General features: G+C 51.6%; 1 protein-coding gene across 2 annotated transcripts in view; it reads left to right on the forward strand.

Moving 5' to 3' along the window:
- Positions 1-27,383, forward strand: part of FOXK1 (forkhead box K1) — a 76,177-nt gene that overhangs the window by 43,198 nt on the left and 5,596 nt on the right. For both annotated transcript variants that reach the window (XM_053276018.1, XM_053276019.1), the window contains exons 2-5: positions 3,414-3,611; positions 21,912-22,068; positions 22,959-23,105; positions 25,269-25,462. In XM_053276018.1, coding sequence (XP_053131993.1) covers positions 3,414-3,611; positions 21,912-22,068; positions 22,959-23,105; positions 25,269-25,462 — 696 coding nt within the window. The remainder of the gene's footprint in view (positions 1-3,413; positions 3,612-21,911; positions 22,069-22,958; positions 23,106-25,268; positions 25,463-27,383) is intronic.

Raw genomic sequence — 27,383 nt, forward strand, 5'->3', positions numbered from 1 at the left:
CTACAGACTGATACGAAATAAACACCTCAACAACTGGAATCGGATTCATAACGCTCAACAGAAAAGGTGGCTTCTGCTCTTGACATCTAGGGATGTGCACAAACCTATTCGGCGGTCTAGACACAGACCACCAAACAGGTCCAGAACCCCCGCGTTCGAACCTGTTCGAAGACGGGGGTGGGGGTCTCTTTAAGGCACAGGGAGGGTCTTCTTACCTCCCCCAGCGCTGCGTTAAAAATTGCTGGTGTCGGGCGGCTGTATTCCCTCCTGCTGCGTGGAAGTGGCGTGTACTCATCACACGCGTGCCCAGATGCATAGGGCGTGCACACGCATGTATGTGCGCACACCACTTCTGGTATTATGCTGACCGGGGTGGCAAGAGAGAATACAGTCACCCCTTGCCAGCAATTTTTAACACAGCGGCAGGGGAGGTAAGAAGACCCTCCCCACGCCTTAAAGAGACCCCCTCCCAGCTCCCGGGTGTGCACGGAACCGGTTCTGCGCACACCCCTATTGACGTGTTTATTTGCAAGCCGCTTCTCCCCCCCGCCCCCAAAATCTCTCAAAACCAGGGTTCCAGTCGCTCATCTCATTGAGAGCCAGCGTGGAGTAGTGGTTAGAGTGCTGGACTAGGACCAGGGAGACCCGAGTTCAAATCCCCATTCAGCCATGAGACTTGCTGGGTGACTCTGGGCCAGCCACTTCTCTCTCAGCCTAGCCTACATCACAGGGTTGTTGTGAGGAGAAACTTAAGTATGTAGTACACCGCTCTGGGCTCCTTGGAGGAAGAGCGGGAGATAAAATGTAATCATCATCATCATCTCTTCAGCGACAATCACCTTGGAAAGACATTCCTCCAGTCCCCGCAAGAAAAATGCACCGCCAGAAAATTGACTTGTATGCGATAATGTCCGTCTTAACCGTCCAGGCTTATAGCACATTTGATGGCCGTGTGGCTGATTAAGACCCAACATAACTGCCGGTGGAGAAAATATCAAGCTACGTGGAGCAGGCCTGGGTGTTTCCTGGAACAAAACAGAGTTTTGGGGTTGGCAGCCAATGTGTATTTTGCAAGGTTTCACAGGGGCAGTGATGTATTGCTCCGGAGGTGCTGAGTGGAGGCCGAAAACTTGCTTACCTAGGCCTGACTTGGCTTCTGGGAAATGCCTGGAAATGCTAAACAAAGCAAGCTGAAGCCAACGTGGCTTTCTTCAACTTCTCAAAGACACAAGCAGAAATAGGCCTCTGCTGGGGATTTTTTTCTTTTTCTTTTTTCTTCCCCCCCCCCCCCAACCGATTCCACGCTTGCTTGTAAAATTGTGTCCAACGGAGGGGAGGCTTAATATCAGACAAGCGCTGTGTTTGCCGGTTTAGAACCTTTAGTCTGCGGCGTTCAATACAGATTATAAAGCTTTTGCTTTCTGGGAAGGGGAGCGTATAAAAGCTTAAAACCTCCAGTATCGATTCCACAAAAGCTTGCAGGTCAGCCTTTTCCGCCGCTGGTGAGTTTGCGAGGGGTGACCCCCAGCTTCTTCCTGCTCCAACCTCCCCCCCACCGGCCGCAGTGAGGGGCACTTAGAATATTGTGCCCCGAGTTCGAAAGCACTCAGCAAACCGGCAGGAGGAGCAGGTTAGAGAGATGCGGAGAGGCCCTCTTTCCTGTCTAATGGGCTGCCTGCCGAGGGTGATGGGCCGCCCGGAGGGCCTTGGATGCAATGAACACTCTGGCCACACTTGGCTTCCGGGCTGCTGAGCAAGCGTCCTGGAGACGAGATGGCAGGCAGGGTCGTTTTCCAGGCTGGTGACTCTTCCTTGGGGTCAGGGGAGAATGGTCTTTCTGCTAATTGCGGCCACGGGGAATGCCGATCCCTTGCTGAAAAACGGTGGCTGGGAGGTTTTGAGCAGTGATGCCGTTGCAAATTCAGAAGTGCTGAAGGCGCTTTCCGTGACTTCCCCCAGGGCCAGGCCCACCTCAACAGCCAGAGAAGCTGAGGCGTACCGGCACTCTGTCCCTGCGCGTCCCCCTCCCACTACACCCCTGGTTTTGAGGCTTGTATTTATGATGTGGCCAGAAGGTGAGCAGAACCAAGTTGCCGCTCCTGTCAAGGTGGCCCTTAAATCTGAGCTGGACACCTGCCATCCCCCCCTACGGTGCAGAGAGGTGCCTTTTTAAAGTGGTGATGCTCTTACCTTGAGCAGGGGTGGAGCACCTGGCCTTATCCAACCCCAGCACAGCAACCCTCCAGTGGCTGTTGCTGGTGTTTCCCATTCCTTCATTCATATTTATATACCGCCAGATATGTGCGTCTCTAGGCCGTGTACACAATTAACACACAACAAATATATATGCAAATATATATGCTTAAGAACAATTAAAAGCATATCACAGAATAAAAAGCTAAAACAATTTCATGGGATAGAAACAGTTAAACTAAGGGCGATGCAAATAAAAGAAGCACGCAATGAAAAAGTGACGAAATCAGAAGTCTCAGTATTGGTTGTTGAAGGGAATTTAATAAAAATGTCCGATCAAGGAAGCAATGCTCATAGAACAATTGAAACTTAATATTAAAGTTAAGGATGAGATGAAAGAAGCCAGGATGAGGCACATGGGTCACTGAAGGAGTTAATACCTTCTTGGCAAAAGAGGTGTGCTCGCTCCTGCGTTATCTATTGTCTGTCTGCACAATCCATTTTCAGCTTCTGAATTTGGGTGCCTTCAGCTGGCCTGCTAAATGGAGCACTGAGGATGGTGGAAGGAGAGCTGGTCTTGTGGCTGCATGCGTGAAATGTCCCTTTTGCTAAGCACGGTCTGCCCTGGTTTGCATTTGAATGGGAGACTACATGTGTGAGCAAGGCAAGATATTCCCCTTGGGCTGTGCTGGGAAGAGTACCTGCCTGCTTGAACACAGAAAATTCCCTGTTCCCTCCCTGGCAGCATCTCCAGAGAGGGCTGAGAGAGACTCCTGCCTGTAACCTTGGAGAAGCTGCTGCCAGCCTGGGTAGACAATACTGGGCTAGATGGACCACGGGTCTGACTCAGTATTTGGCAGCTTTCTATGTATCAATGCTTCCTTGGTTTTGTTTTACCTTGAATGCTTTGTTTAAAAATCTGTAAGTTATTTGAATATCTTTTACGCATTAAAGAGGTCATTTTGAAGTTTGTCTTTTTGGAACAGTTAGATGGTTCTTAATTAATTTAAGAGCACCTGCGTGCTTGCATGCAGAAGGTTCCCAGTTCCCTCCCTGGCAGCATCTCCAAGGTAGGGCTGGGAGAGACTCCTGCCTGTAACCTTGGAGAAGCCGCTGCCAGTCTGGGTAGACAATGCTGCGCTAGACGGACCGAGGGTCTGACTCAGTAGATGGCAGCTTCCTCTGTTTCCTAACCCTCCTCTCCTTCTCCGTTTCCCCAGATGTACGTTCCGATTCCCCAGCACTGTCATCAAGATCCAGTTCACGTCGCTCTACCACAAGGAGGAGGTGAAGGAGGACGCCTCGTCACCTCCTCTTCGACCACTCTACCCGCAGATCTCGCCTCTCAAGATCCACATCCCGGAGCCGGACCTCCGGAGCTTGGTCAGCCCTCTGCCCTCCCCCACTGGCACGATCAGGTTTGTTGTTGTTTGTTCAGTTTCTATACCGCCCTTCCCAAAATGGCTCAGGGCGGTTTACACAGAGAAATAAGAAATAAATAAGATGGATGCCTGTCCCCAGAGGGCTCACAATCGAAAAAGAAACATAAGAGAGACACCAGCAGCGGTCACTGGAGGTCCTGTGCCGGGGGTGGAGAGGGCCAGTTGCTCTCCCCCTGCTCAATAAAGAGAATCCCCCCCTTAAAAGGTGCCTCTTTGCCCAGTTGGAGGGTTGCAGCGTTCTGCTCCTCTTGGTCAATTTGGTTCATCAGTTAAAAGCCTGGCCGTTGATTAAAGGGGCATCCTAGTTTTGCCGGGGATGCATTTTTAAATACAAACGGCAGCTGACGGGCACCTGGCGCTGGCTGAGGCCATGCTGAGGCCCTAAGCCGATCTTCTTGATTGTCAGCTCAAGGAGCCAGTGGTGGCCTCTGTACCACCCCCAAGTGCCGCTTCCGGATTCATTGTGGATTGGGCCTGTGTGACGCTTTGGCCAGAGCTGACTCCTCCGCACAGTCCCCCGGGGAACCGTGCGGAGGTGACCGTTCCCGCCACGCAGTGCCGTGCTTTGGCCAGCTCCGGAAGGGGGCTCCGTTTAAGGCAACCAGGACCCCGGCACCATCTTGGAAGGCGTGCAGAGCATGCTGGGAAGCCCAGCCCTTCTCAGTGCTTTTCCTGCCACAGAGCTCTTAAGAGAGGACTCCGTCTCTCTTAAAGGGCTCTCCCAGCATTGTGAAAAATACCATTGTGTGCAGAGGTCAGCACCGTGAGAAATGGCTCTTGCATGCAGTGTTCCCTCTAGCAGAAAAATCCCAGACGTCCTTGACTACCACGCCCAGCATCCTCAGCCAAAGCCCACTGCAGCGAGGGATTCTGGGAGCTGTAGTCAACAACATCTGGGATTCCCTCTTACCGGGAACACTGCTCATGTGGAAGGCTTTTTTGGTTTTTTTGGTGTTGTTTGTTTTTTAACCAGAGTGGTCCCTGCTTGAAAAATAGTGAAGATCATAGAGCCAGACTGCTGAACCTGGGTGGATGAAGCCATATGTATTTCAGCTCTCAATCGGCCTTCTTTAGATCGATAGTGTGTTTGTGTGTTAGCCCTATTTTGGGTTTTACAATTGCATGCATTTGCATACTTGGTGACTAGCAAATCGTTTGGGGTTTTCCTGTCATTGCCACTGAAGGAGGCTGATTGACAGCCGAAACGCATATGGCTTGTGGGACTCCTCTCTGGACAGGACCTCCTTCACCCAGAGCTCCGTGCGAAGCTTTTATCGGCACCCTTCTCCAACATCGCAGTTAATTGACTGGGCTTTGAGAACCCTTCCCTTTCCCCCATTATTTTCCTTACCATATCAACTGACGAAGACTTCTGTGAGACTCAGAAGCTTGCTGTCTGACGCAGCCGACTCAAAAGCTTACGTTTTTACTTTCCCTTGATCCTAATGAAAGCACTGTCTACTTTGGATTGTGGGTTTTAAAAAAATACTGTAAAATGTTTGGAGCCCCTTGAACAGTTGAAATGACTGGCCTAGGCCTGTATGGGTGGGCAGATTTGTACACGGAATGTGTAGGCCAGCAACGTTTCCTTGTGGGATTATTTGCGAGACCAAATATTGAATGTTTTGAATGTCAGGTTCAGTCAGTTGTGTCTCCGTGCTCCACTGGTCCTCTCTAGGCCATACGTTTCTTTTTCTTTAAAGTGTGCATGAGGAGTCAGCTTTCTCAGCACCAGATTGGGCTCTCGTGTGTCTTGTGGCCCCTTTGCTCAAAAAAGAAGACATCATGAGCATCACATGAGCTCCCAGCATCTGGTGTTATATGCAGAAGGTCCCCGGTTCCCTCCATCTCCAAGTTGGGCTGTCTCCCGGTTCAGAGGCAAGATGCATCCAGATAACAGTTAGGGGAGGGGGCTTCCCTACATCTCCTGGTTATGGGGCTTCCCAGAGGCATCTGGTGGACCACTGGGAAACAGGGCGTACACAACACCCATTGTGGCTGGGGATGATGGGAGTTGTAGTCCAACCACATTTGGCTGGGAAGGTCTGGCTGAATTAAACTGGAATAATTCACTTAGAATTAAGAGACTCTCGGTACCCCAGAACTTACTATCTCATGTGGTCAGCAAGGATTATTATTTTGCAGTAACATCACCTCTGAAAACGCCCCTAGAATCTCCTTCACCCAGAGCTCCCTGCGAAGCTTTTATCGGCACCCTTCTCCAACATCGCAGTTAATTGACTGGGCTTTGAGAAATATGAACTCTATTGTATCGGGGTGTGTGTGTGTGTGTGTGAGAGAGAGAGAGAGAGAGAGAGAGAGAGAGAGAGAGAGAGAGATCTTTCCTGTGGATCACTTGTGAAGGTTTTTACTACCGTATGAGAGAACTGACTCACAAATGTGGCTGTTCTATCATATACGTTGTATGCCAGATTGAATCTTGAACTTGAGGATATCGACTCTGTTTGGGGTTCTTCCCATTTCATTGCCGTCTTTCTGGAACCCATATAAGGCTTTGGTTAACAGACACCTCAGTAGCAGATCGCATGCCTAGGCTTCTGAGGGTCCTGGGAATATCTGCGCTCCTGTGAGAGGTAGGCAGAGAAGAACAGTGCTTCTCTGCCTCCAAGGCTGTGTCACGTGTAACTGTGACACGTCGTCATTCCCGGGAAATATGATGGGACGTCACTGTGGCACAATCCCCTCTTGGTGACATTACCACATCCTAAAAGTACTAGGAGGGCAACAGTGGCCAAGCTGAAGGAACAGGCCTCCGAGGAGTGTGTGTTAATGTCCAAACATGGAGTGGCACATTCGGAGAATCCCCTTGATTTCATGCCAACAGCTGCCAGCCTGAGCTTGCTACTTGCTAAGAATCCTAGCCGGGTGCGGGGGGGATTCTTGCCAGCCTGTGGTGGTCTGTGCCTCCCCAAGTGGAGGGTTCATCAGAGCACCTCTCTGCTTGTGTGGCGTGATGAGGTGAGGAAAGGGAGCAGGCTCTAGTTCCGGTCTCTTTGAGAGGCAGCGTTTGTGGCTTTGACCTTCCAGCGTTTTCTTGGCGATGGAAGTGGCTGGCCCTGGGACGAAGGGGAGTCTGTTTTCTTGGCCAACCGTGCCGGCATTTGGGACCAGACCCGTCCAGCTTCTGCCCTGTACCTGCCTCTGCTCTTAGCAGGGCTGAGGAAGGGTTCCTGTTGAGCTCTGCTTCTTGGCACAAAGCGAAAGTGGAAGCAAAGAGTCCTGACATCTGGCGGGCCTGCGGAAGAACCTTTTACGAGAAATCCACCCCTTTCAACATCCGCTGGGGCTGAGCAGAAGCACACCGTATCGGAGCTTCTTGGAAAACCTCAGTGAGACTTCTGAGGTTTTCTGCGTTTGCCCGGCCTTTTTCTTCTAAGTTCCTTGTGGCAGGGGAAGGTATTTGTAAACATCCCTTCTCTGCTCGGCTCTTCACTTCACAGAGTGGTTTCTGCCTGCCCTGATTTCCTTTTCTCAGGAAGCGGGTGCATTCAGTGAGTGGATTCTGCATTGTTTGCTTAGCACTTCCTTAGACGTGCAGAGGGACATAGGGAGCTGCCTTATACGGAGTCGGACCATTGATCCACTCAGCTCAGTATTGTTGACCCTGACTGGCAGCAGCTTCTCCAGGCCAGGGCCTCTCCCAGCACTACCTGGAGATGCTGCCAAGGATGGCGCCTGGAACCTTCTGCATGCAAACATGCGGATGCTCTTCCCAGAGCGGCCCCATCATCCCCTTAGGCCTGGGAGAGACTCCTGCCTGGGACGTTGGAAAAGCTGCTGCCAGTCTGGGTAGACAATGAATGTCTGTAAGATATTCTGTAAGATATTCATTGCCTGTCTCCTCCAAACTCCTGTTTCCCACGCTGGCCAACCAGAAGCACAGCACGAAAGCAACAGCACTTTTCTTAGAATCCGTTGTTTACGAACAAGTTTAAGTTCATCTGCTTTTTTTAAATGTTAGTGACACACACACTCTTACGTTCAGCATTTTTTTTTCTGGGTTGTGGTAGTGGTTCTGCTGTCTTACGGGCTTCTGTTTTTTGTTTTGCCTGAGAACAAAATTACCAAGCTTCTTAGGTTGATGGTAGTTTGGAATTGTTTTCCTTTTTAATTGGGTTGTGTTGTTGTAAACCACCCAGAGGTGGAAGTTTGGAGCGGTCTGCAAATTTGAAAAATAAACAAATAAATAAACAATAGGAATATCATGACCTATCCATATTTTAAATCATGGGTATAGTCCAAGGAGACTCATCTGAAAGCTGGAACTAGCCATGACTTGCAGCTGGGTGTACAATTTACTTATTTATTCATTGTTCCATTTTTATACCATCTTTCATAAGGCATCCCAAAGCAGTTTACAAAAGTTAAAATACAATAAAACTCCATAAAACCCACATCTTAAAACCTTAAAATCAGTTTAACCGTAAAAACCATAAAACATCAAAACAAAACCCAGCCACCATTAAAAAAAGACAGAGGAGAAATGAGAGACCTGGCAACTTGTATTAAACTGGTCAAGTTAATGCTTTTCCTTCAAAGAACTTGGAAAATGACATTTGCTAGTTTTCATCTTGATCCAGATCAAGGTCAACTTAGGAACATAGGAAGCTGCCATCTACTGGGTCAGACCTATCTAGCTCAGTATTGTCTTCACAGACCAGCAAAGGCTTCTCCAAGGTTGCAGGCAGGAGTCTCTCTCAGCCCTCTCTTGGAGATGCTGCCAGGGAAGGAACTTGGAACAGAGATGCTCTTCACAGAGGAGCGGCTCTATCCCCTGAGGGGAATATCTTCCAGTGCTCACACTTCTAGTCTCGCATTCATATGCAACCAGGGCAGACCCTGCTTAGCTAAGGGGACAAGGCATGCCTGCTACCACAAGACCAGCTCTCCTCTCCTACTTCTTTGGATAGTTTAAGATAAAAGAAAGCAAAGCAAGCCAGCAGAAATTGTAGACTGTATCATGTGTGAAACTGCCCATATTTTGGTAAGTTTTATTACTACTTTACCCATCTTCCAAGAGCTCAGGGAAGCATAACAGGCCAAAGCTGACCCAGTAAATGAGGAATTCTTAAACTTGGGCCTGAAGTTGATGTTGGACTACAACTTCCATCATCCCCCATAGCAGGGGATGATGGGAGCTGTAGCCCAACAACTGGGAGGAGAGCTGGCCTTGTGGCAGTAAGCATGCATTGTCCTCGTTGCTAAGCGGGTCTGCCCTGGTTTTCCATTTGAATGGGAAACTAGATGTGTGATCACTAAGAGCATCTGCCTGCTTGCGTGCAGAAGGTTCCAAGTTCCCTCCCTGGCAGCATCTCCAAGATAGAGCTGAGAGAGATTCCTGCCTGCAACCTTGGAGAAGCTGCTGCCAGTCTGTGTAGGCAATCCTGAGCTAGACAGACCAAGGGTCTGACTCGGGATAAGGCAGCTTCCTGTGTTCCTATCTGCCGGTCCAAGTTTGAAGCCTGCAGAAGTGAGGCCACCAACGGTGATAGCTCAGGAAGAGAAAGATTCACAGCGGTGTTGGGCCGTTGTGCAGCGCTAGCTAAATAGAGCCTCCTTGGCCAGAGGCAGTGTATCGGGGAGAAACGGGACGGGGTGGGTGGGAGAAGGGCTGCCGATGGCATGCCCAGCTGCTGAGCTTCTTCCCAGAGGCCTCCGATCGCTGCATCAGATGGCCCTTTGCCCCCTGGCCTGGATCAGCCCACTTCTCCTCCCCAGCAAAGCAAACGTCCCAAAGCCGTGGGGCGGGCTCTCGGGTTGCCTCTTCCAAGGCGGCCTTGGCCTTGTCGCAACATGTCGGCTCCGAGGAATGTCAACAATCCTCCCAAGGAGGCGGAGGGAAGGGGCGAGCTCCCTCCTCGGCTGTGTGGGGAGTGTGTGTTCCCATTAGCTCAGCTCTTTCCTCCCCCCCCCGCCCCCCGCTCTGTGTGTTTTCACTTGCCTAATTTGGTGTGTGTTTGCCTCCCTGCCCCTTGATTGGCTGCTGGGGAGCTGGCTGGAGCCTCTGGAAATCCCAGCAAGTTTCCTTTGGGGAGACGGGGGCCGGCTTCCCAACTTCCCGCAGAAGGGGCCGGTTGGCCTCTGCAAACGGGAACAGGAACGCCATCGCAACAGGGGCCCCCCTGGCTGCTCCAAACAAGCTGGCCCGGCCCTGTTGACCCTCCTCCGTGCCTCTTGCAGGCGGCCGCTTTCTGTTTGCTCTCTGGCTTGTTTTCCTCTCTGGTGGTTCCCTGCTGTGGACGCCTTTTAGTTTCTTTTCTTATATCACACACACACAGGCAAATGGGATTTGGGTGCCCTGGGCCAGTGAGCTGTGCGACGCCGGCCGGGAGCCGTTCAGCCTCATCTCACTGCTTTTCTCAGCGCCAGGAGGGCCTTTGAGGAGAGACAGAGCCCTCTGGAGTCCCTGCACCCCCTTGCACCGGGTGCCGGGGCGCGTTGCCCTCCCCAGAGCTCTTTAAGAGAGGGCTCCGTAAAGGGCCCTCCCCACACTGAGAAAAGTAATGGCTCTCACAGGGAAGGTTTTATGCCACAGTGGCTTCCTCTCAAAACATAGTGAGAGTCACTGGCCTAGTGGCCGGGCCGGCTCCATTGGAGCGAATCGCCGGATCCGTTGGATCACCCTTTCCGGCAGGCCAGCTTAACAAGTACACACACATCTCTCTCTCTCTCCACACACACACACCCCTTCTGTTTTCTCTTGGAAAAGTTCCGGGAGGATTGAGCATTACCCAAACCAGATCCGAATCTGCCCACTGCAACAATTCCACGGTGCAAAAGTGAAATGGTTGTTCTAGGAATTCTTCGTCTCCTCCTTCCTTCTCCCAGTCCTTACCCCTTTCCTTCTCTTTTTTGCTCAGTCAGTTGCTTTGCCTCTCAAGAGACACTGTTTATAAAATTCTGTGTTGCTAGTGTGGGGTGTGTGTGTGTCTGTGTGTTTTAAGGGTTTAAAGCAGGGAGGGAATACCAGCTCACGCTAGACTGGGTGAGCAGTTGAGATGTAAACACGGAGCCCCCCTCTCTCCCCCCCCCCCCCCCCCCGGTGACCTGTGCTGTGAATCTGGATGTTGTTTTAAAACATGATTTATTCTGCTTTGCTGTATTACACAACAGGGGGAAAGATGGGCCCTGGCCATGCTTAGAAAGCCAGGAGAAACATCCTGCCTCTGAGCTCATACTTGGTAGGAGCAGCCAGCCTAGCAGCAGGTTTCAAGCAAAGATTTTGTAGGAGCTGTCAGGCAGGCATGTCAGAGGTAAGGCTTGGGGAAATCAGGCCCTTGGGGGTCCCAGTGCAGCCCACTGGCATCTCCGTCAAGGACATGGGAATATAGGAAGCTGCCATACACTGAGTCAGACCATTGGTCTATCTAGTTCAGGACTGTATTCAGAGACTGGCAGCGGCTTCTCCAAGGCGGCAGGCAGGAGTCTCTCTCAGCCCTATCTTGGAGATGCAGCCAGGGAGGGAACTTAGACCCTTCTGCGTGGAAGCAGGCAGATGCTCTTCCCAGAGCGGCCCCATCCCCCAAGGGGAATATCTTCCAGTGCTCACACATCTCCCATTCAAATGCAAACCAGGGCAGACCCTGCTTAGCAAAGGGGACGATTCATCCAGTAGACGCCACCTAATGGCGCAGCGGGGAAATGACTTGCCTAGCAAGCCAGAGGTTGCCGGTTCGAATCCCCACTGGTATGTTTCCCAGACTATGGGAAACACCTATATCAGGCAGCAGCGATATAGGGAGGCATCATCTCCTACTGCGCAGGAGATGGCCATGGTCAGCCCCTCCTGTCTTCTACCAAAGACAACCACAGGGCTCTGTGGGCGCCAGGAGTCGACACCAACTCGATGGTGCAACTTTACTTTACCACCAGTAGAGCTTCAGCTTTGGATGCAGAAGGTCCCAGGTTCAATTCCTGGCATCTCCAGGTAGGGCTGTGGAAGAAGATCCCTCCCTCAAACCCTGGAGAGCCGCTGCCAGTCAGTGTAGACAGTACTGAGCTGGATGGGCCAGTGCTTGGAGCCAGCATAGCGCAGCTGCCTGTATTCATCAGGAGCATCTATAGCTCAGGGGAAGAGCCCCTCCCTTGGATGCAGAAGATCCCAGGTTCCCTCCCTGGCAGCATCTCCAAGAGAGGACTGGGAAAGACTCCTGCCTGCAACCTTGGAGAGGCCGCTGCCAGTCAGTGTAGAGAGTACTAAGCTAGACGGACCAAGGGTCCGACTCAGTATATGGCAGCTTCCAATGTTCCTAAGAGATTCCTCACCCAGGGCACTGTTTGTCCTCGGGCCTGCAGAGCCCATTTAAATAAAGAAATATGCACGCAGATCTTTAGAATATATCAGTTTTGTGTGGAAATGCTTGCGTTTAAGCCAGTTTACATCTTCGTGCTAAAGACAATCCCTTAGAGGTGCATCTAAGGCCCCAGGTTCAGATCCTGGCAGCATCTCCACGTAGGGCTGGGAGAGACTCCTGCCTGACACCCTGGAGAAGCTGCTGCCAGTCGGTGTAGACAACACTGAGCTAGAGGGACCAAGGGTCTGACTCAGTGGACAGCAGCTTCCTATGCACCACACTGTAGCTATTTGAGCCGTCTTTAGGGCTAACACTGCCCTAGAGAGGAAACTCCCAAGTGGCAGCATTTTCTATGGCACCTTCAGCTGCCAATGATTGAGTGACGTCCATATACCGTTGAACATAAATCGGTGCCCTTACTGGCACTGGTCTATGTGGGGAGAGCTGGTCTTGTGGTAAAGGTAAAGTGTGCTATCGAATCGGTGTCGACTCGTGGCAACCACAGAGCCCTGTGGTTGTCTTTGGGAGAATACAGGAGGAGTTGACCATTGCCATCTCCCGCACAGTATGAGATGAGGCCTTCCAGCATCTTCCTATATCACTGCTGCCCAACATAGTACCAGCAGGGTAGCAAGTGTGATTTGCCCCCTTTGCTAAGCAGGGCCTGCCCAGGTTTGCATTTGGATGGGAGACTCCATGTGTGAGCACCGCAAGAGATTCCCCTCAGGGGATGGAGCCGCTCTGGGAAGACCAGAAGGTTTCAAGTTCCCTCCCTGGCAGCATCTCCAAGACAGGGACGTCCGCCTGCAACCTTGGAGAGAAGCCGCTGCCAGTCTGTGTAGACAATATTGAGTATAAGTTCAGTTTAAGTATGACTTTATACTGAGCCATTCAGTATGACTCGGTATCAGCTCTTATGTACCTGAACATTGCAAGGTTTCTTACTCTTTCTCCATCTCTCTTGGGCTGAACAAGCCTGCATAGATCGTCACGGCCCAACTCCCGTGTTACCCTTGGCAGAGAGCGAGTTTGCCTCTCACTTCAATACAGAGTCCCAGGAGGGTCCACCTGGCCATGTCGTGGTCAGCCAGGGCTGCAGGGCAAGGAACACATGTTTGTGTGTGATCTTCTGTGTGGAGAGAGAGGGAGGGGGGTCCACAGAGGAAGGCAAAAAATATCCCCTTCGTCACCTACCATTTAGGCCAGAGTGGGAGCAGAAATTCTCTTCCTCTTCCAAATATCTCCATGTCTTGCTTCAGGGCACTAACTGGGCCTCCTGCGTAGTTGCAATTGCAGGGTTCTTCGCTGCGAAATCCACCTTGGCGTTCCAGCAACTGCCAGGAAAGAAGTGGCCATCTTTGATGTAGGCACCCAATTCCTGCATTTTAATTGGAAACGCAACCTTTTGAAGAAGACGTGCCTTCAGCATCATCTTTAAATTCCTTCCCTTCTGCACAGTTGGTCTCCTCCCTGCCCCGCACTGACTTTCCGCTCTGTTGTATCCAAACAGAAATACCAGCACAGAGACGGGGCCCTAATCATATCATAATATCCTATCGGTGGGGGGATGTTGACATTTAAACTTGTTTAACCACCACCGTCACCTGACCTTAATTTTTACTGTTATTAACATTGTGTGTGCTTATTTCTGTGTTCATGCTTGATCTGTTCCTTTTGATAAATTGAGGATTATAGGGAAAGTTTTGTAGAACTAGTGAAAGTTGGTCTGTATTTCTCTTTCTTCTGAGAATGATGATAGCCCATTTGCTTTGGAACATAAGAATATAGGAAGCTGCCGTATACCGAGTCAGGCCCTTGGTCCACCCAGCTCAGTATTGTCTACACAGACTGACGGCAACTTTCCAAGGTTACAGGCAGGAGTTTCTCCCAGCCCTTACCTAGAGATGCTGCCAGGTATTGAATCTGGGACCATCTGCATGCAAAGATACAGCCACTTTCCTCAACGTTGTGCTGTGAAAAGAATGCAAGTTTTTAAAAAAAACAAAAAACTAACCCCAGATTAAAACCTAGTTCAATCCACGGGATTGTTTTTGAGTGGGTTATATGGGTCCTCCTTCCCACGAAACGTTTTGGCCTGTTTACATCCGCAGGAGTCGTCCCGCATACCAACTTCCTGACCCCAAATATCACATCAATTCTGCCCTCACTTGAAGGGCTGCTGAGTAGGGATGTGCACAAATCCGATTTGCCCAGTTCGGTTCCAGTTTGGTTCGAGATCGAGCCGGTTCGAGATCGAGTCGGTTCGCACGTACCTACTGCTGGTGTGTGTGTGTGTGTGTGTGTGTGTGTTAGTGTGTTAATTAAACGAGCTCAATTATGCCCATTCAAGCTGTCTGTAAGTGTGTGTCCTCGCTTACTGTGTAACTTTTACCTGCATCATTCTGCAAACTCCAGAGCAGTGGTAGCAGCAGGGATTACAGGAATCCACAGAGGTGCTTTGCCAGTGCGGTAACAGCAGCTGTGCGGAACATCTGGACGTTTCCTTTGTGGTCCACAGTGGAAGGCTGCATTACTGGCGCACAAGAAGCACAAAACCCTGCAGAGGCTCGCTATAAATGGAAATGAATGACATAGAGACTGAGCTCATGGAAGATGGTGGGAGGGTTTCAATCCGGCTGGCTTCAGTCTCAGGTCTGGCTAACAAAGTAAATGACGAGGTCTCTGCCCCAGGTGCCTCTCGTCGAAGAATGTGGTTTCCATAGCCCTGCGTTGCTCTGCCAACTGAGATGCGCAGACTAATTCAGATGGGTTATGCAACCGTTACTGGCGATCTTGGGGGGGTATGCATTCTGTTTTTCATACAGGCAGTCTAAATTGAATGCTGGCCGAATTGCAAAGAGCAGGTTTTGAGGGGAGCACGAGGCTGGAATTGCCTAAAGATGATCTTCACTGCCTTCTTGTTTGGGTGGCGTTGGGAAAGCTCCCTAGAAACTCTGCAGTCCTACGGCCGGTGTGCAGCGCTTCAGTCCGATGGACCCAGGCTGGCATCTTTGCTCAGACTGGCTGGAGGCCTTGGATGAGTTTTCGGACGCAGTCCAGTTGAAGAGTCACACGCCCTTCAACCTGTCACTCTCTATAGCGCCTGAAGTCTGAGCCTGATTGTGGCCGTTGTGTCCCTGCCTCAGTTTTGTGTCTCTAAAATGGGAATAAGCACAGCTCCACACATTTTGCATTTGCGTACTAGCTAATGATGACATTATTTGTGGCCGCCACCAATCCCCTCTCTTCCCTCCAATCCTCTTCTGGAGAGAAGATCCAGTGTGGTGTAGTGGTTAGTGTGTTAGACTAGGACTAAGGGAGACCAGAGTCCAGATCCCCATTCAGCCATGAGACTCATTGGCCAGTGACTCCAGGGCTGGTCACTTATCTCTCATTAAAGGTCAAGTGTGCCGTTGAGTCGGTGTTGACTCCTGGCGCCCGCAGAGCCCTGTGGTTGTCTTTGGTAGAATCCAGGAGGGGTTGACCATGGCCTCCTCCCGCACAGTATGAGATGATGATGCCTTTCAGCATCTTCCTGTATCGCTGCTGCCCGATAGAGGTGTTTCCGATAGTCGGGGAAACTTACAAGCGGGGATTCGAACTGACAGCCTCTTGCTTCCTAGGCAGGTTACTTCCTTGCTGCTCCATGAGCTTAGCTTCTTACCTATCTTATGATTCTTTTCTAGACTGTGAACCCAGTTTGGGGATAAGGAGCCATTTATTTTGATGTAACCTGCTTTGGAAACTCTTGTTGAAAAGTGGTATATAAATATTTGTTGTATTGTATAAATGTAACAAAAAAACAAACCTTGGATTCCCAGATGCAGTTGAACTATAACTTCCATCATCATAGGAACATAGGAAGTTGCCATATACTGAGTCAGACCATTGGTCTGTCTAGCTCAGCATTGTCTACACAGACTGGCAGCAGCGGCTTCTCCCAGGCTGCAGGCAGGAATCTCTCTCAGCCTTATCTTGGAGATGCTGCCAGGGAGGGAACTTGGAACCTTCTGCTCTTCCCAGAGTGGCTCCAGCCCCTAAAAAGGGGAATATCTTCCAGTGCTCAGACTTCTAGTCTCCCATTCATATGCAACCAGGGCAGACCCTGCTTAGCTAGGGGGACAAGTCATGCTTGCTTCCACAAGACCAGCTCTCCCCAGCCTCAATGGCTGAAGTCCAACAATATCTGGGGACTCAGGGCTGGAAACCCCTGTCTGCAGTGAAGAAGTTTTGTCATATTAACCCACGATCGTTTTTTAAAAACAAAACTGCATGTGATGTCACCTTCCGCATCATGTTTTGTTCAACCCTCCGATCCTGGAATGAAAGGTGGTGTGCATGTTCAGGACACCATTCTTCATTCCAAGTTCAAACTCCATCTCAGAAGACCAACTGAGCTTACAGAGCTCCTTATGTCCATATAGCCCAGCACCGCCTATATGCAAACAGGTCCGGCATCGAACGTGTTTGGTTCGACTGTTTGGATCGAACCAAACCACCCTGTTTGTTCCGACCCCGGACCGAAACCCCCTGGGGGTTTGTGAGGGTTTTTAAAAAAAAAAAAATACATTTTTAAAAATATACTTACCCCCTCTGGGGGAGTTGTCCAAGGCAGTGTGGAGGTCTGGGGAGGTTTCCCCTCCACCTGCCAGCGTCCCTTATTTAAGAAATTGGCCGCTCTTTGGCCTTTCCCCCTCGGCACGGCGGCCATTTTGGTGGCCGCCACACCTGCGCAGTGGGCTTCTGTGCGGTCTGGGCGTGACCCGCCCCGTGCCCCCGCCCGAATGACATGACAGCAGAGGGAGTGGCATTGAGGGGGTGCTGAACCGAACTGACCCAGTCCAGTTCAGGTCCAGTTTGGACTTGAACCCACCAGCTGGTTCCATGCACACCCCATGGGAGATTTAGCACTGGAGACTGGGGGGAGGGCAGGGTGAGCCACTGTATCTAGGAATCTACGGTTTGGGTCCTCTCCCTGCTGCCTGTGGCATGCAGTTCAGCTTCTGGGCTAGCAAGGGGGTGGTGGGCAAAGAAATGAAGCCACACCAGGTCTGAAGACTCCATTCCCAGGTCTGTTGACCTGGAGCTGTTAAGGCTACGGGTGCTGCATCCAGGGTGGAGCCAGGGATCCTAGTTTTCTCTGCCTGGGTGCAGGTAGCTTGGGACACTTGGCATTTTGTGGGATCTGGGCAAGATGTTTCCAGACCTAATGAAAGGTACGGAGATCCAAGGCCTTGTTTGTCTGCGTGGCCAGAGACGCTCACACTGAATTAAAGGGGCTCTACCTTTGCTTCCCTGGCCAGATTTCCATTAAAGCAGGGGTTCTGCATCTTGGGTCCCCAGATATTGTTGGACTACATCTCCCATCATCCCCCTGCAACATGGAGGTGATGGGAGTTGTAGTCCAACATTGTCTGGGGACCCACGGTGGAGAACCCCTGCATTAACAGAAGTTACAGTGGTCTGCTCTGGTTTCCAGAGACCAAGCTTTAGCACATTTTAAAATGTTTTAAAAACTTTTAAGCACTACCATTTTTAAAATGCAGCAGTAAGATGTATTATTATTATTATTATTAATGTGCCCATCTTTCTTGTGCGCTCTCCTCCCTCTCCCCCTCCATTGTTAATTTTCTAATACAGGACTAATCTGGCTTAATTTGTATGCCAAGCCTATTACCTGTAGGATATATCCCGTAAATCTCGGCAGGATTATAAAAAATGCCAGTTCTCATTTTCCATATTATCTCAAAGCACGTAGCTGCCGGTTTTGTTCAGGGTTTTTTGTTGTTGTTGTTTCTTTGTTTTATGAAATTTAGCAAAGGCAGAAACAAAACTCTGTGTGTGCATCGAGGACGATCAGACTTGCTTTTGCTTCTGCAAGGACCTGCGTGTGTATCTTTAGGCAATCTGTCAAGGTCCTCTTGAGACCACACAGTTGGATGAGTGCAGACGGGAGCCGAACCACAGAAGAAGCATGCAGACTACTGTGCCCTCTAAGGCATGCACGCATGCACACGTGCGCGCGCTCATACGTTTTCTGCTGTCTGCTTATTTAATTTTAGATCCCGCTCAGGTTGAATCAGGAAGGCCCCACTCTGAATGCAGCTACGCACACACTGCCTTGATACTGGCACCCAGAACAAAACTCATTCCGCACACAGAGATGGAAAAAATTAGAGGGTCCACAGATTCAGACTGCTAACAAGCGATGCTAAGATGGTGGACCAGTTGTTTCCTCCCTCCCTCACACACCTTACTTACACGGTAGTTGCTGCCACAAGATCTGGTGACAGCCAGCAGCCTGGATGGCTTAGACAAAATTCATAGAGGACGGGTCTATCAATAGCTACAAGTCTTGATGGCTCTAGGCTACCTCCAGGCTCAGAGGTAGGATGCCTCTGAATCCCAGTTGCAGGGGAGCAACAGCAGGAGAGAGGGCATGCACATACCTCCTGCCTGTGGGCTTCTCAGAAGCATCTGGTGGGCCACTGTGGGAAACAGGGTGCTGGTCTAGCTGGACCACCTTTGCCTGATCCCGCTCTTATGTAGCTAGAACAGGGCTGCTCAACTTCAATACAGGAGGGGTTGACCGTGGCCTCCTCCCGCGCAGTAGGAGATGATGCCTTTCAGCATCTTCCTTGATTGCTGCTGCCCCATAGTCTGGGAAACACACCAGCGGGGATTCGAACCGGCAACCTCTGGCTTGCAAAGCAAGTCATTTCCCCGCTGTGCCATTAAGTGGCTAGCCTGCCATTATCTGTGGTTGCCACCCATCCCCTCTCCTCCCTTGGATCCTTTTGTGGCACACACGCAGAGGACCAGCGGTTCTTCTGCCATTTGAACCGGGAGATGGAGAGATGGGTAGAAAACTGCGGGAGCCCTCTCCTCCTGCTCAGAAAGGACCGCTGCTCTTTCTGACCTTCTCAAAAAACAGCAGTGGAACATGAGACCTCTGGGGAAGAGGTCTGTGCTGGGTGTCTCTTTATCATTGTCAGCTGCCTTGAGTGCTGCTGCAGAAAGGCGGGGTATAAATCATCAAACATAGTGATGATGTTGCTGAATATTGCATTAGGTTCAAAGGGGGGCAGTCTCCTTCCCTTGAGCTTCATGCACATCTGCATAATCTTCATCACGTTCTAGTGGGAGGTATCTGAGCATTGCTTCTGCTGCTCTTCTTGCTTCTCTTGGGGGGCTCCCTGCAGGGGATGGGGCAACAGAGCTAACCCTCCCCTTGGCTGGCTGTCCATGTCGATCCAGCCCCCTCAAAGCATTCTTATGCGCCCCAAATCAAAGGCATCTAGTTGCCAGTCTTGACTTGCTTATTAATTCTCCCACGGCATAGCTCCTTCCGTATTTTTGCTGGGGTGATGCAGCCGTTTAATACACAGACATTCATTATTTTCAGTTCTGTTCCTCGGCATGTGTTTTTCCTCGGGATTTATCGCTTGTGCCACCAGCGCCATCTTGTGGCCGTTCCTCTTACTGTGATTTTTTGCCTGCCTCTCCTTGCCTGAAGCTACAGAAACATTTATTTATTTTTAATTTATTTTCATTGCCATATTCACCCGAATCAAAGACGACGGCGACTACTACCACAGGTTGAGTATCCCTTATTTGCACTGCTTGGGACCAGAAGTGTTCCGGATTTCAGACTTTTCCAGATTTTGGAATTTTTGCAGACTGTAATGAGATATCTTGGGCGTGGGATCCAAGTCTAAACACAAAAAGTTACTGTACACTGTGTTTTTTTAAAGGTTTTATTTAAAGTATAAAAGCAAATAAGCATTGAATTTACGATAACTACAAATGTAAATGTAATGAAAACTAATTGCGAGGAAATTTTCAATGCAATAATGTTGCTGGTCATGTTAGACTCAAATATGGCATTTTAGGTGGAGATGAAATTCAGATTTCATATGAAAATAATGTTTGGTTGGTGCTGCAGGAGCATGCCATGGTAGTTTCTGGATTTTGGATGTAGGGATACTCAACCTGTACTACTACGGATGTATATATACCGCCCTTCAACCAAAGTTCTCCAAGTGGTTTACATAGAAAAAACAACAACGCATAAATAAGCTGGTCTCCTGTCCTCATCTAAAGAGAAAACATAAAGGCAGATACCAGCAACAGCCACTGGAGGGATGCTGTGCTGGGGATGGATAGGGCCAGTTGCTCTCCCCTGCTAAATATAAGAAAACCACTGCTTTTACAGGTGTCTCTTTGCTCTGTTAGCAGGGGTCAAAGACAACTCTGAATTTAAGATGACCCCCTTAAAAAAAAAAAAGTGGTACCTGTATGTACCAGAATATCTAGCCATCAAAGAACTTGGAAAAAACCTAATCTTGGATTTAGGTAACAACAATATTTTTATCCTGTTTTCCTTCATGAAAGTGAACTCAAAGCAGCTGACCATTGAAACAGAACTCAGTGGAAAATGTGAACACACAAACAATACACCACCATAAGACTAAAGCGGGGTTCCCAACCTGTGGAACTCCAGATGTTGCTGAACTACAGTCCCCATCAATAAATTGTAGCTGGGGGTGATGGGAGTTGTAGTTCAGCAACATCTGGAGTACCACAGGTTGGGAACCCCTGCTCTAGTCATGTGAATAGGAACTAGTGGCTGGACTGAACTGACCATCTAAGCTTGTTGAAACTGACACATTTTAGTCAGATGCCTGAAGGGAGGCCGTGTCGGAGCCCGACACACTGACGTGGGGCCAGCCTCGAAAAGGCCCTGCTCTTCGTAGTTACCTGCCGAGCTTTGCATGTCACTGGCATCTGGAGCAAGGCCTCTGCTGTGGCCTGTCTCTTGGGGTACCTACAGAAGAAGGCGGTCCTTAAGCTACCCAGGGCCTGAGTAACTGAGGGCCTTAAAAAGGATTGGCAGTGATAGGGAGGCTTATACTGGAGGACACGGTGATCAGGGATAGTATAGGGACGTAGGGAGTTGCCTGACACCAAGTCAAACGGTTGGTCCACCTAACTCAGTATTGTCCATTCTGACTGACAGTGGCGCCGAGGTTTTAATCAGATTTTTTTTCTGGAGATGCTGCCTGGGAATGAACCATAGGAAGCTGCCATATACTGAGTCAGACCATTTTATTTATTTATTTATTTATTTACATTTGCATTTTATCTCCCGCTCTTTCTCCAAGGAGCGGTGTACTCCATACTTTTCTCCTCACAACAACCCTGTGAAGTAGGTTAGGCTGAGAGAGAAGTGACTGGCCCAGAGTCAGCCAGCAAGTCTCATGGCTTGATCTATCCATCCATTGATCTGTCTAGCTCAGTCTTGTCTTCACAGACTGGCAGCAGCGGCTTCTCCAAGGTTGCCGGCAGGACTCTCTCTCGGCCCTCTCTTGGAGATATTGCTGCCAGGGAGGGAACTTGGAACCGAGATGCTCTTCCCAGAGCGGCTCCTTCCCCTGAGGGGGATATCTTGCAGTGCTCACACATCAAGTCTCCCATTCAAATGCAACCAGGGTGGACCCTGTTTAGCAAAGGGGACAAGTCATGCTTGCTCCCCCAAGACCAGCTCTCCAACCTTGGACCTTCTGCCTACAGAGCAGGACTCTACAACTGAGCTGTGGCCCCATCCCCAAAATGGAGGTCTGCTTTACACAGGTTACATAGGAAGGTGCCTGATACTGAGCCAGACCATTGGTCCATCTAGCTCAGTACTGTGCACTCTGACCGGCAGCATCTCTCCAAGGTTCCAGGCAGGGGCCTTTCCCAGCCTTAAATGGAGCTGCTGCCAGGGGTTGAACCTGGGACCTTCTGCATGCCCAGCAGATGCGTGTCCACTGAGCAAAGGCCCCATGCCCATAGCGATGGCCGTCCTCCACGCTCTCCACTTCCTGTATGAAAGTGTATGTAGCCACTGCTCATGCACCAACAAACGATCTCTCTCTCTCTCTCTCTCTCTCTCTCTCTCTCTCTCCTCCTCCTGCAGCGTTCCCAACTCGTGCCCGGCCAGTCCTCGTGGCGCTGGTTCCTCAGGATATCGCTTTGCTCAGAATATTACCTCGGACCTGCAGCTGGCGGCTGAATATGCAGCGAAGGCCACCTCGGAGCAGCAGGCAGACGCGTCCGGAGGAGACAGCCCCAAGGTTCCCGGCACACTTCTTATTCCTCGGGGCCCTGGCAAAGGCCACTGCCGTGCATCAGGGCTGCTAGCTGTGCGTCAACCAGGCTGGCGGGGCCTTGTCCATTCTAGGGGTCCCGGGGGTGGGCTGCTGGGTGCCATTCTCATAGGGGTGTGCACGGACCGAAAAACGTGGCTCGGCTGGAATCCGAGGCGAACCGTGTGCTGCCGAACCGACCAGCCGATCCGATCCATTCCGTCGAACTGGCTCGGCGGTTTGGGTAGCCGATACTTGTAAAGGGGGAATCCGGTGAGTCTCTGCGTGCAGTGATGGAAACCATGCATAAAACTAGGAAACAGCATTCAAGCAAAATCCAGACAGAATTCCGCTCTGTTAATGTGGAAAAGGGCACAGGAAATATCCGTGCCACCTTCAGCTTAGATGGATCACTCATCTGCCTGGCTCTGCCTGTCTGTCTGTTGACTCCTGTCCTCCTTTATTTGCGGGAGCTTGAGCCCAGTGTGGGAGGCTGGATTGCCAACCTGTGCAAATCTTTGCAGTGACGTTTGTGTCACTCGAAGCTTTTCTTCCCAGGTCCCGTTTGTGCTGTTGTTTGTTCGAGAAAGAGACTCTGCCACTGGCTGTTTGGTCACACATTTGGGGCTCGGGGGGGGACCGGTTAGCAGGATGTGACCTTAGAAGCCAAGTTGATGTCGGCGGGGGGGGAGGCGGGGGCATTCCCACGGAATCTGCTCTTTCTCCCCACGTTGTCGTGTTGTGCCTTGAGAGGCCTTCGCCTGGCTGGCTCCTGCCTTGTTAGACACAAGCTCCAGCCTCCATTATTAATGAATTGTGAAGCGGCTAAAAACTCCCTGGTGTGTGTGTCTCTCTCTGTTTGTGTCGCCTGCCTGCAGGACGAGTCCAAGCCGCCGTATTCGTACGCCCAGCTCATTGTTCAAGCCATCTCGTCGGCCCAGGACAGGCAGTTAACACTAAGCGGGATCTATGCCCACATCACCAAGCATTATCCGTACTACAGGACAGCCGATAAAGGCTGGCAGGTGGGTTTGGTGGAGAGCGGAGCGCAGGGACCCTGCCTTCTGCTGAGTCAGACCCTTGGGCCGTCTGGCTTGGGGTGGTTGACACTGGCCGGCAGCCGCTCTCCGAGGTTTCAGGCAGGAGCATCACAGGCCAGTCTGGAGATGCTGCCAGGGAGTGAACCGGGGTCTTTCTGCGTGCAGAGCAGATGTTCCACCGCTCAGCGACGGCCCCATCCCCTCAGGGGAATATCTCTGCCCGTGTGTAGTCACCCATCCAAATGCAAACCAAGGCATACCTTGCTTAGCAATGGGGGCCATTCATGCTTGCTACCATAGGACCAGTTCTTCTCCCCAAGAATATTGGGGGACATCGAAAGCTGCCTTATACCAAGCTGGACCATTGGCCCCATTAGCTTAGTATTGCCTGCACTGGCTAGCAGCAGCATTTCTCAGCCCTACCAGGAGATGCTGCCAGGGATTGAACCCAAGACCTCCTGCATGCAAGACGGATGCTCCTCCACTGAGCTGCAGCCCCATCCCCAGTCTGAAGCAGGCCTAAAGCCATTGGTCTCCCTAGCTGAGTATTGCCTGCTCTGACTGGCAGCTGCTCATCAAAGTCCCAGGCTGGAAGTCTCTCCCAGCCCTACCCGGAAGTGTCGGGGTTCAGACTGGAACCGTCTACATGCAAAGCAGATGGCCTAGCAGGGAGCAAGGGCCCGTCCCTGATCGCAGCTCTCCGGGGTCTCAAGTCGGGGGCTTCCCTTGCCTGCTGCTGCCTGGGATTTTTCGCTGGAGATGCCTCCTAGCCAGACCCTTGGTCCATCCAGCTCTGTATGGTCCACACAGACTAGCAGCAGCTTCCCTGAGGTTCCAGGCAGGAGTTTCTCCCACAGCCCTCCTGGAAAGTGCCAGCGACTGAACTTGAGGCCCTCTGCAATCACATAGGAGCATAGGAAGCTGCCGTATACTGAGTCAGACCCTTGGTCCATCTAGCTCAGTATTGTCTACACAGACTGGTAGCGGCTTCTCCAAGGTTGCAGGCCGGAGTCTCTCTCAGCCCTATCTTGGAGATGCTGCCAGGGAGGGAACTTGGGACCTAGATGCTCTTCCCAGAGCGGCTCCATCCCACTAAGGGGAATATCTTGCAGTGCTCACCCTTCTAGTCTCCCATTCAAATGCAACCAGGGTGGACCCTGCTTAGCTCAGGGGACAAGTCATGCTTGCGACCACCAGACCAGCTCTCCGCCTCCTAAGCATCGCAACAGACGCTTTGCCACTGAGCTCCGTCTCCCAGCAAGAAGCTGGAAACTCTAGTATCCGTCCGTCTCCTAGATACCGAAGATCTCACTTCTTTTCTCAGGGAAAGTCTGGGCTTTGGGCTAGCCAGGGTGGCAACCCAAGGCATTTTGCTGCCTGTGTTGAAGGACCCGATGAGGTCCCTCCACCTCCGGCCGGGTGCTCAGCAGAGCGCCCTGTAACAGGAATGGCCCGGTGCTGACTACAGCTCCCATCATCCCCTGCTGCAGTGGCCTCTGGCAGGGGGTGATGGGAGTTGTAGTCGGAAGCAGCCGGGAACCCTCGTTACAGGGAACACTGGGTGGGGCTCAGTGTCCTCAGGCCCTGCTGCCACGGCAGCGGCTACACATGGGCAGTCTCAGATGATGCTACTAAGCCAGGCAGTGGTGGTAGGGGTGTGGCTAGCATGCCCCCGTGGGGCAAGGAGAGTAAAAGATATGCCTCAGTGGGGCGAGGATGGCATGGAGGTTCATGGGGCGGCACCTATGGTGGTGGGAGGCTGAAGCTTGCCACCCCCAGGCTCCCTCCATATAGGCAGCTGCCATATACGGAGCCTGACCCTTGGTCCATCTAGCTCAGTATTGTCTGCACAGACTGGCAGCGGCTTCTCGAAGGCTGCAGGCAGGAGTCTCTCTCAGCCCTGCCTTGGAGATGCTGCCAGGGAGGGAACTGGGAACCTTTTCTGCTCTACATATCCCCTAAGGGCATATGTTGTCTCCCATTCAAATGCAAACCAGGGTGGACCCTGCTTAGCAAAGGGGCCAGTGCGTGCCTGCTGCCACCAGACCCCGGCTCTCGTGCCCACACCCCTGAGGCGTATACCTCCCCCTGCCTCACGGAAGGGCCGCCCCGGGAGTAACCCTCCTCCTGCCCCTCTGCTCTCCACAGAATTCGATTCGGCACAACCTCTCCTTGAACCGCTACTTCATCAAAGTCCCGCGTTCCCAAGAGGAGCCTGGAAAGGGCTCCTTCTGGCGGATCGATCCGAATTCAGAAGCCAAGCTCGTGGAGCAGGCCTTCCGGAAACGGAGGCAGAGGGGGGTGTCCTGCTTCCGAACCCCCTTCGGGCCTCTCTCTTCCCGGTAAGTTGGGCTCCGCGGTCAAACAGGGACGAGGCGTCTTTTCTGTAGTGCCTAGCCATGAAGGGGAATCAGGGTTCCTCTTCCCATTTGCGATCTGCAGGCTTGATGCAGCTAAGAACCGGATTTTGTAACGTAGAGTCAGTGATTGTGGAAGGGGAAGCAGCTCATAGTGTGCTTTACCTATTTTTACATTTCTGTCCCGCTCTACCTGCAAGGAGCCCCGAGTGGTGTACGTGGTTGTGTTTATCCGCACAACCATCCTGCGAGGTAGGAACATAGGAAGCTGCCATATACTGAGTCAGACCATTGATCTATCTAGCTCAGTATTGTCTTCCCAGGCTGGCAGCGGCTTCTCCAAGGTGGCAGGTAAGAGTCTCTCTCAGCCCTCTCTTGGAGAAACCAGGGAGGCTCAGAGATGAGTGACCGGTCCCTCCAGTGTCACCCAGTGAGTTGCATGGCTGAACGGGGATTTGAACTCGGGTCTCCTGAGTCCTAGTCCAGTGCTAACCACTGTGCTATTCTGGCTCCCCATCTTGGCCGAAAGAGCAGAGAAAGAAGTTCATGTCGACCCAAGTCGGAAGTCTGTACTGCAGATTGCAAATTTAGGATCCTACTTTGGGAATGCACCCTCCATGCCCAATGCCGATCCCAGCAGGGCTGTTCTTATGTTCAGTTCCCTGTCTTTGTCTGATTTATTTCATTTTATTTATTTATTTGTCTCTCAAATTTGTAGACTGCCCCAAACTTCCATCTCTGGGCGGTTTACAACAACAACAAACAGATTAAAAATGAAAAGCTTAAAACAGTTTCAAACCACAGTCTAGTTAAACAAGCTTGGGTGGAAAAACCATTCTTTGGAGACTTTTAAAAAGTTGTCAGAAATGGGGAGGGAGTGCATTCCAAAGCCTCGGGGCAGCAACAGAGAAGGCCCGTCCCCGAGTAGCCACCAGACGAGCCGGTGGCAACTGCAGACGGACCTCTCCTGACGATCTCAGTGGGTGGTGTGGTTTGTAGCAAAGAAGCCGTTCCCTCAAATACCCAGGGCCCAAGCTGTTTAGGGCTTCATAGGTTACTAGTATTTTCAAGCCCGTTAAAATAACGGGTGCTAGTAGGGCGGCCTCTGTTGCCGTCTTTCCTCTCCCCTCGCCCGGCTTCCTCCGAGGCGCTCCTCCCCAGCCAGTTTAAAAGCGGCATAACAGCAAGCATCACCCAGAGGAAAGCTGAATTCCGGCCTGCCAGGCAGCTCCTGCTAGAGGCACAGGAGCCCTGCAGCAAGGGAAGAGTTGGCAACCCCTGCGGGCCCACCTTAAAGCGGATTTGGTCCCAGAAGCCTCGCCGAGGGCAATCGGAGCTGCTCACGAATGAGCGGCGTAGGAGCGCGCAGGTGCCTGTGGGTGCGCGCGTGTTGTACTCTCAAGCAGGATTCCCGGAGCCCAGCAGCAGCAGCAGGCCACTGACTCGCGGGTCTGTGGGGTTTCCCAGCCGGGGGCTCAGCCTCCACGTGCCTACTCGGCAGGAAGCCCCATGGCTCCCAGCTGCCCAACTCTGCCACCAGCGTGCCCGGGGTCGTGCGCCCTGCCCAGCCTGGCGCGCTCCGCCAACTCACCCAGGTAGCGCACCCATGTGTCCCGATAAAGGTCCACCGGCGGCGGGGGCTGGTTGGCGGGCGACCCCATGGCTGGCCGGGCTCAGCCACGCCGATGTGAGCCGCTGGCCGAGGGCAGGCGGCGGCGTCCCAGGCCGGCAGGAGCGGCGAGGCACCAGCACCGGCTTCCCTTGCCGCCTCCTCCCCCCTCCATGTCCCCGCTTCTCGTTCATGGGCTCCGCGCATGCCCAGAACGGCCGAGAAAGACACGGGCGCACACCTAACCATTTTATTATAGAGGATAACCAGCACCTTTTATTTTGCCTGGAAACCTAT

This window comes from Hemicordylus capensis, chromosome 13 (genome assembly GCF_027244095.1).
Source record: "Hemicordylus capensis ecotype Gifberg chromosome 13, rHemCap1.1.pri, whole genome shotgun sequence".
NCBI classification, from domain to species: Eukaryota; Metazoa; Chordata; class Lepidosauria; order Squamata; family Cordylidae; genus Hemicordylus; species Hemicordylus capensis.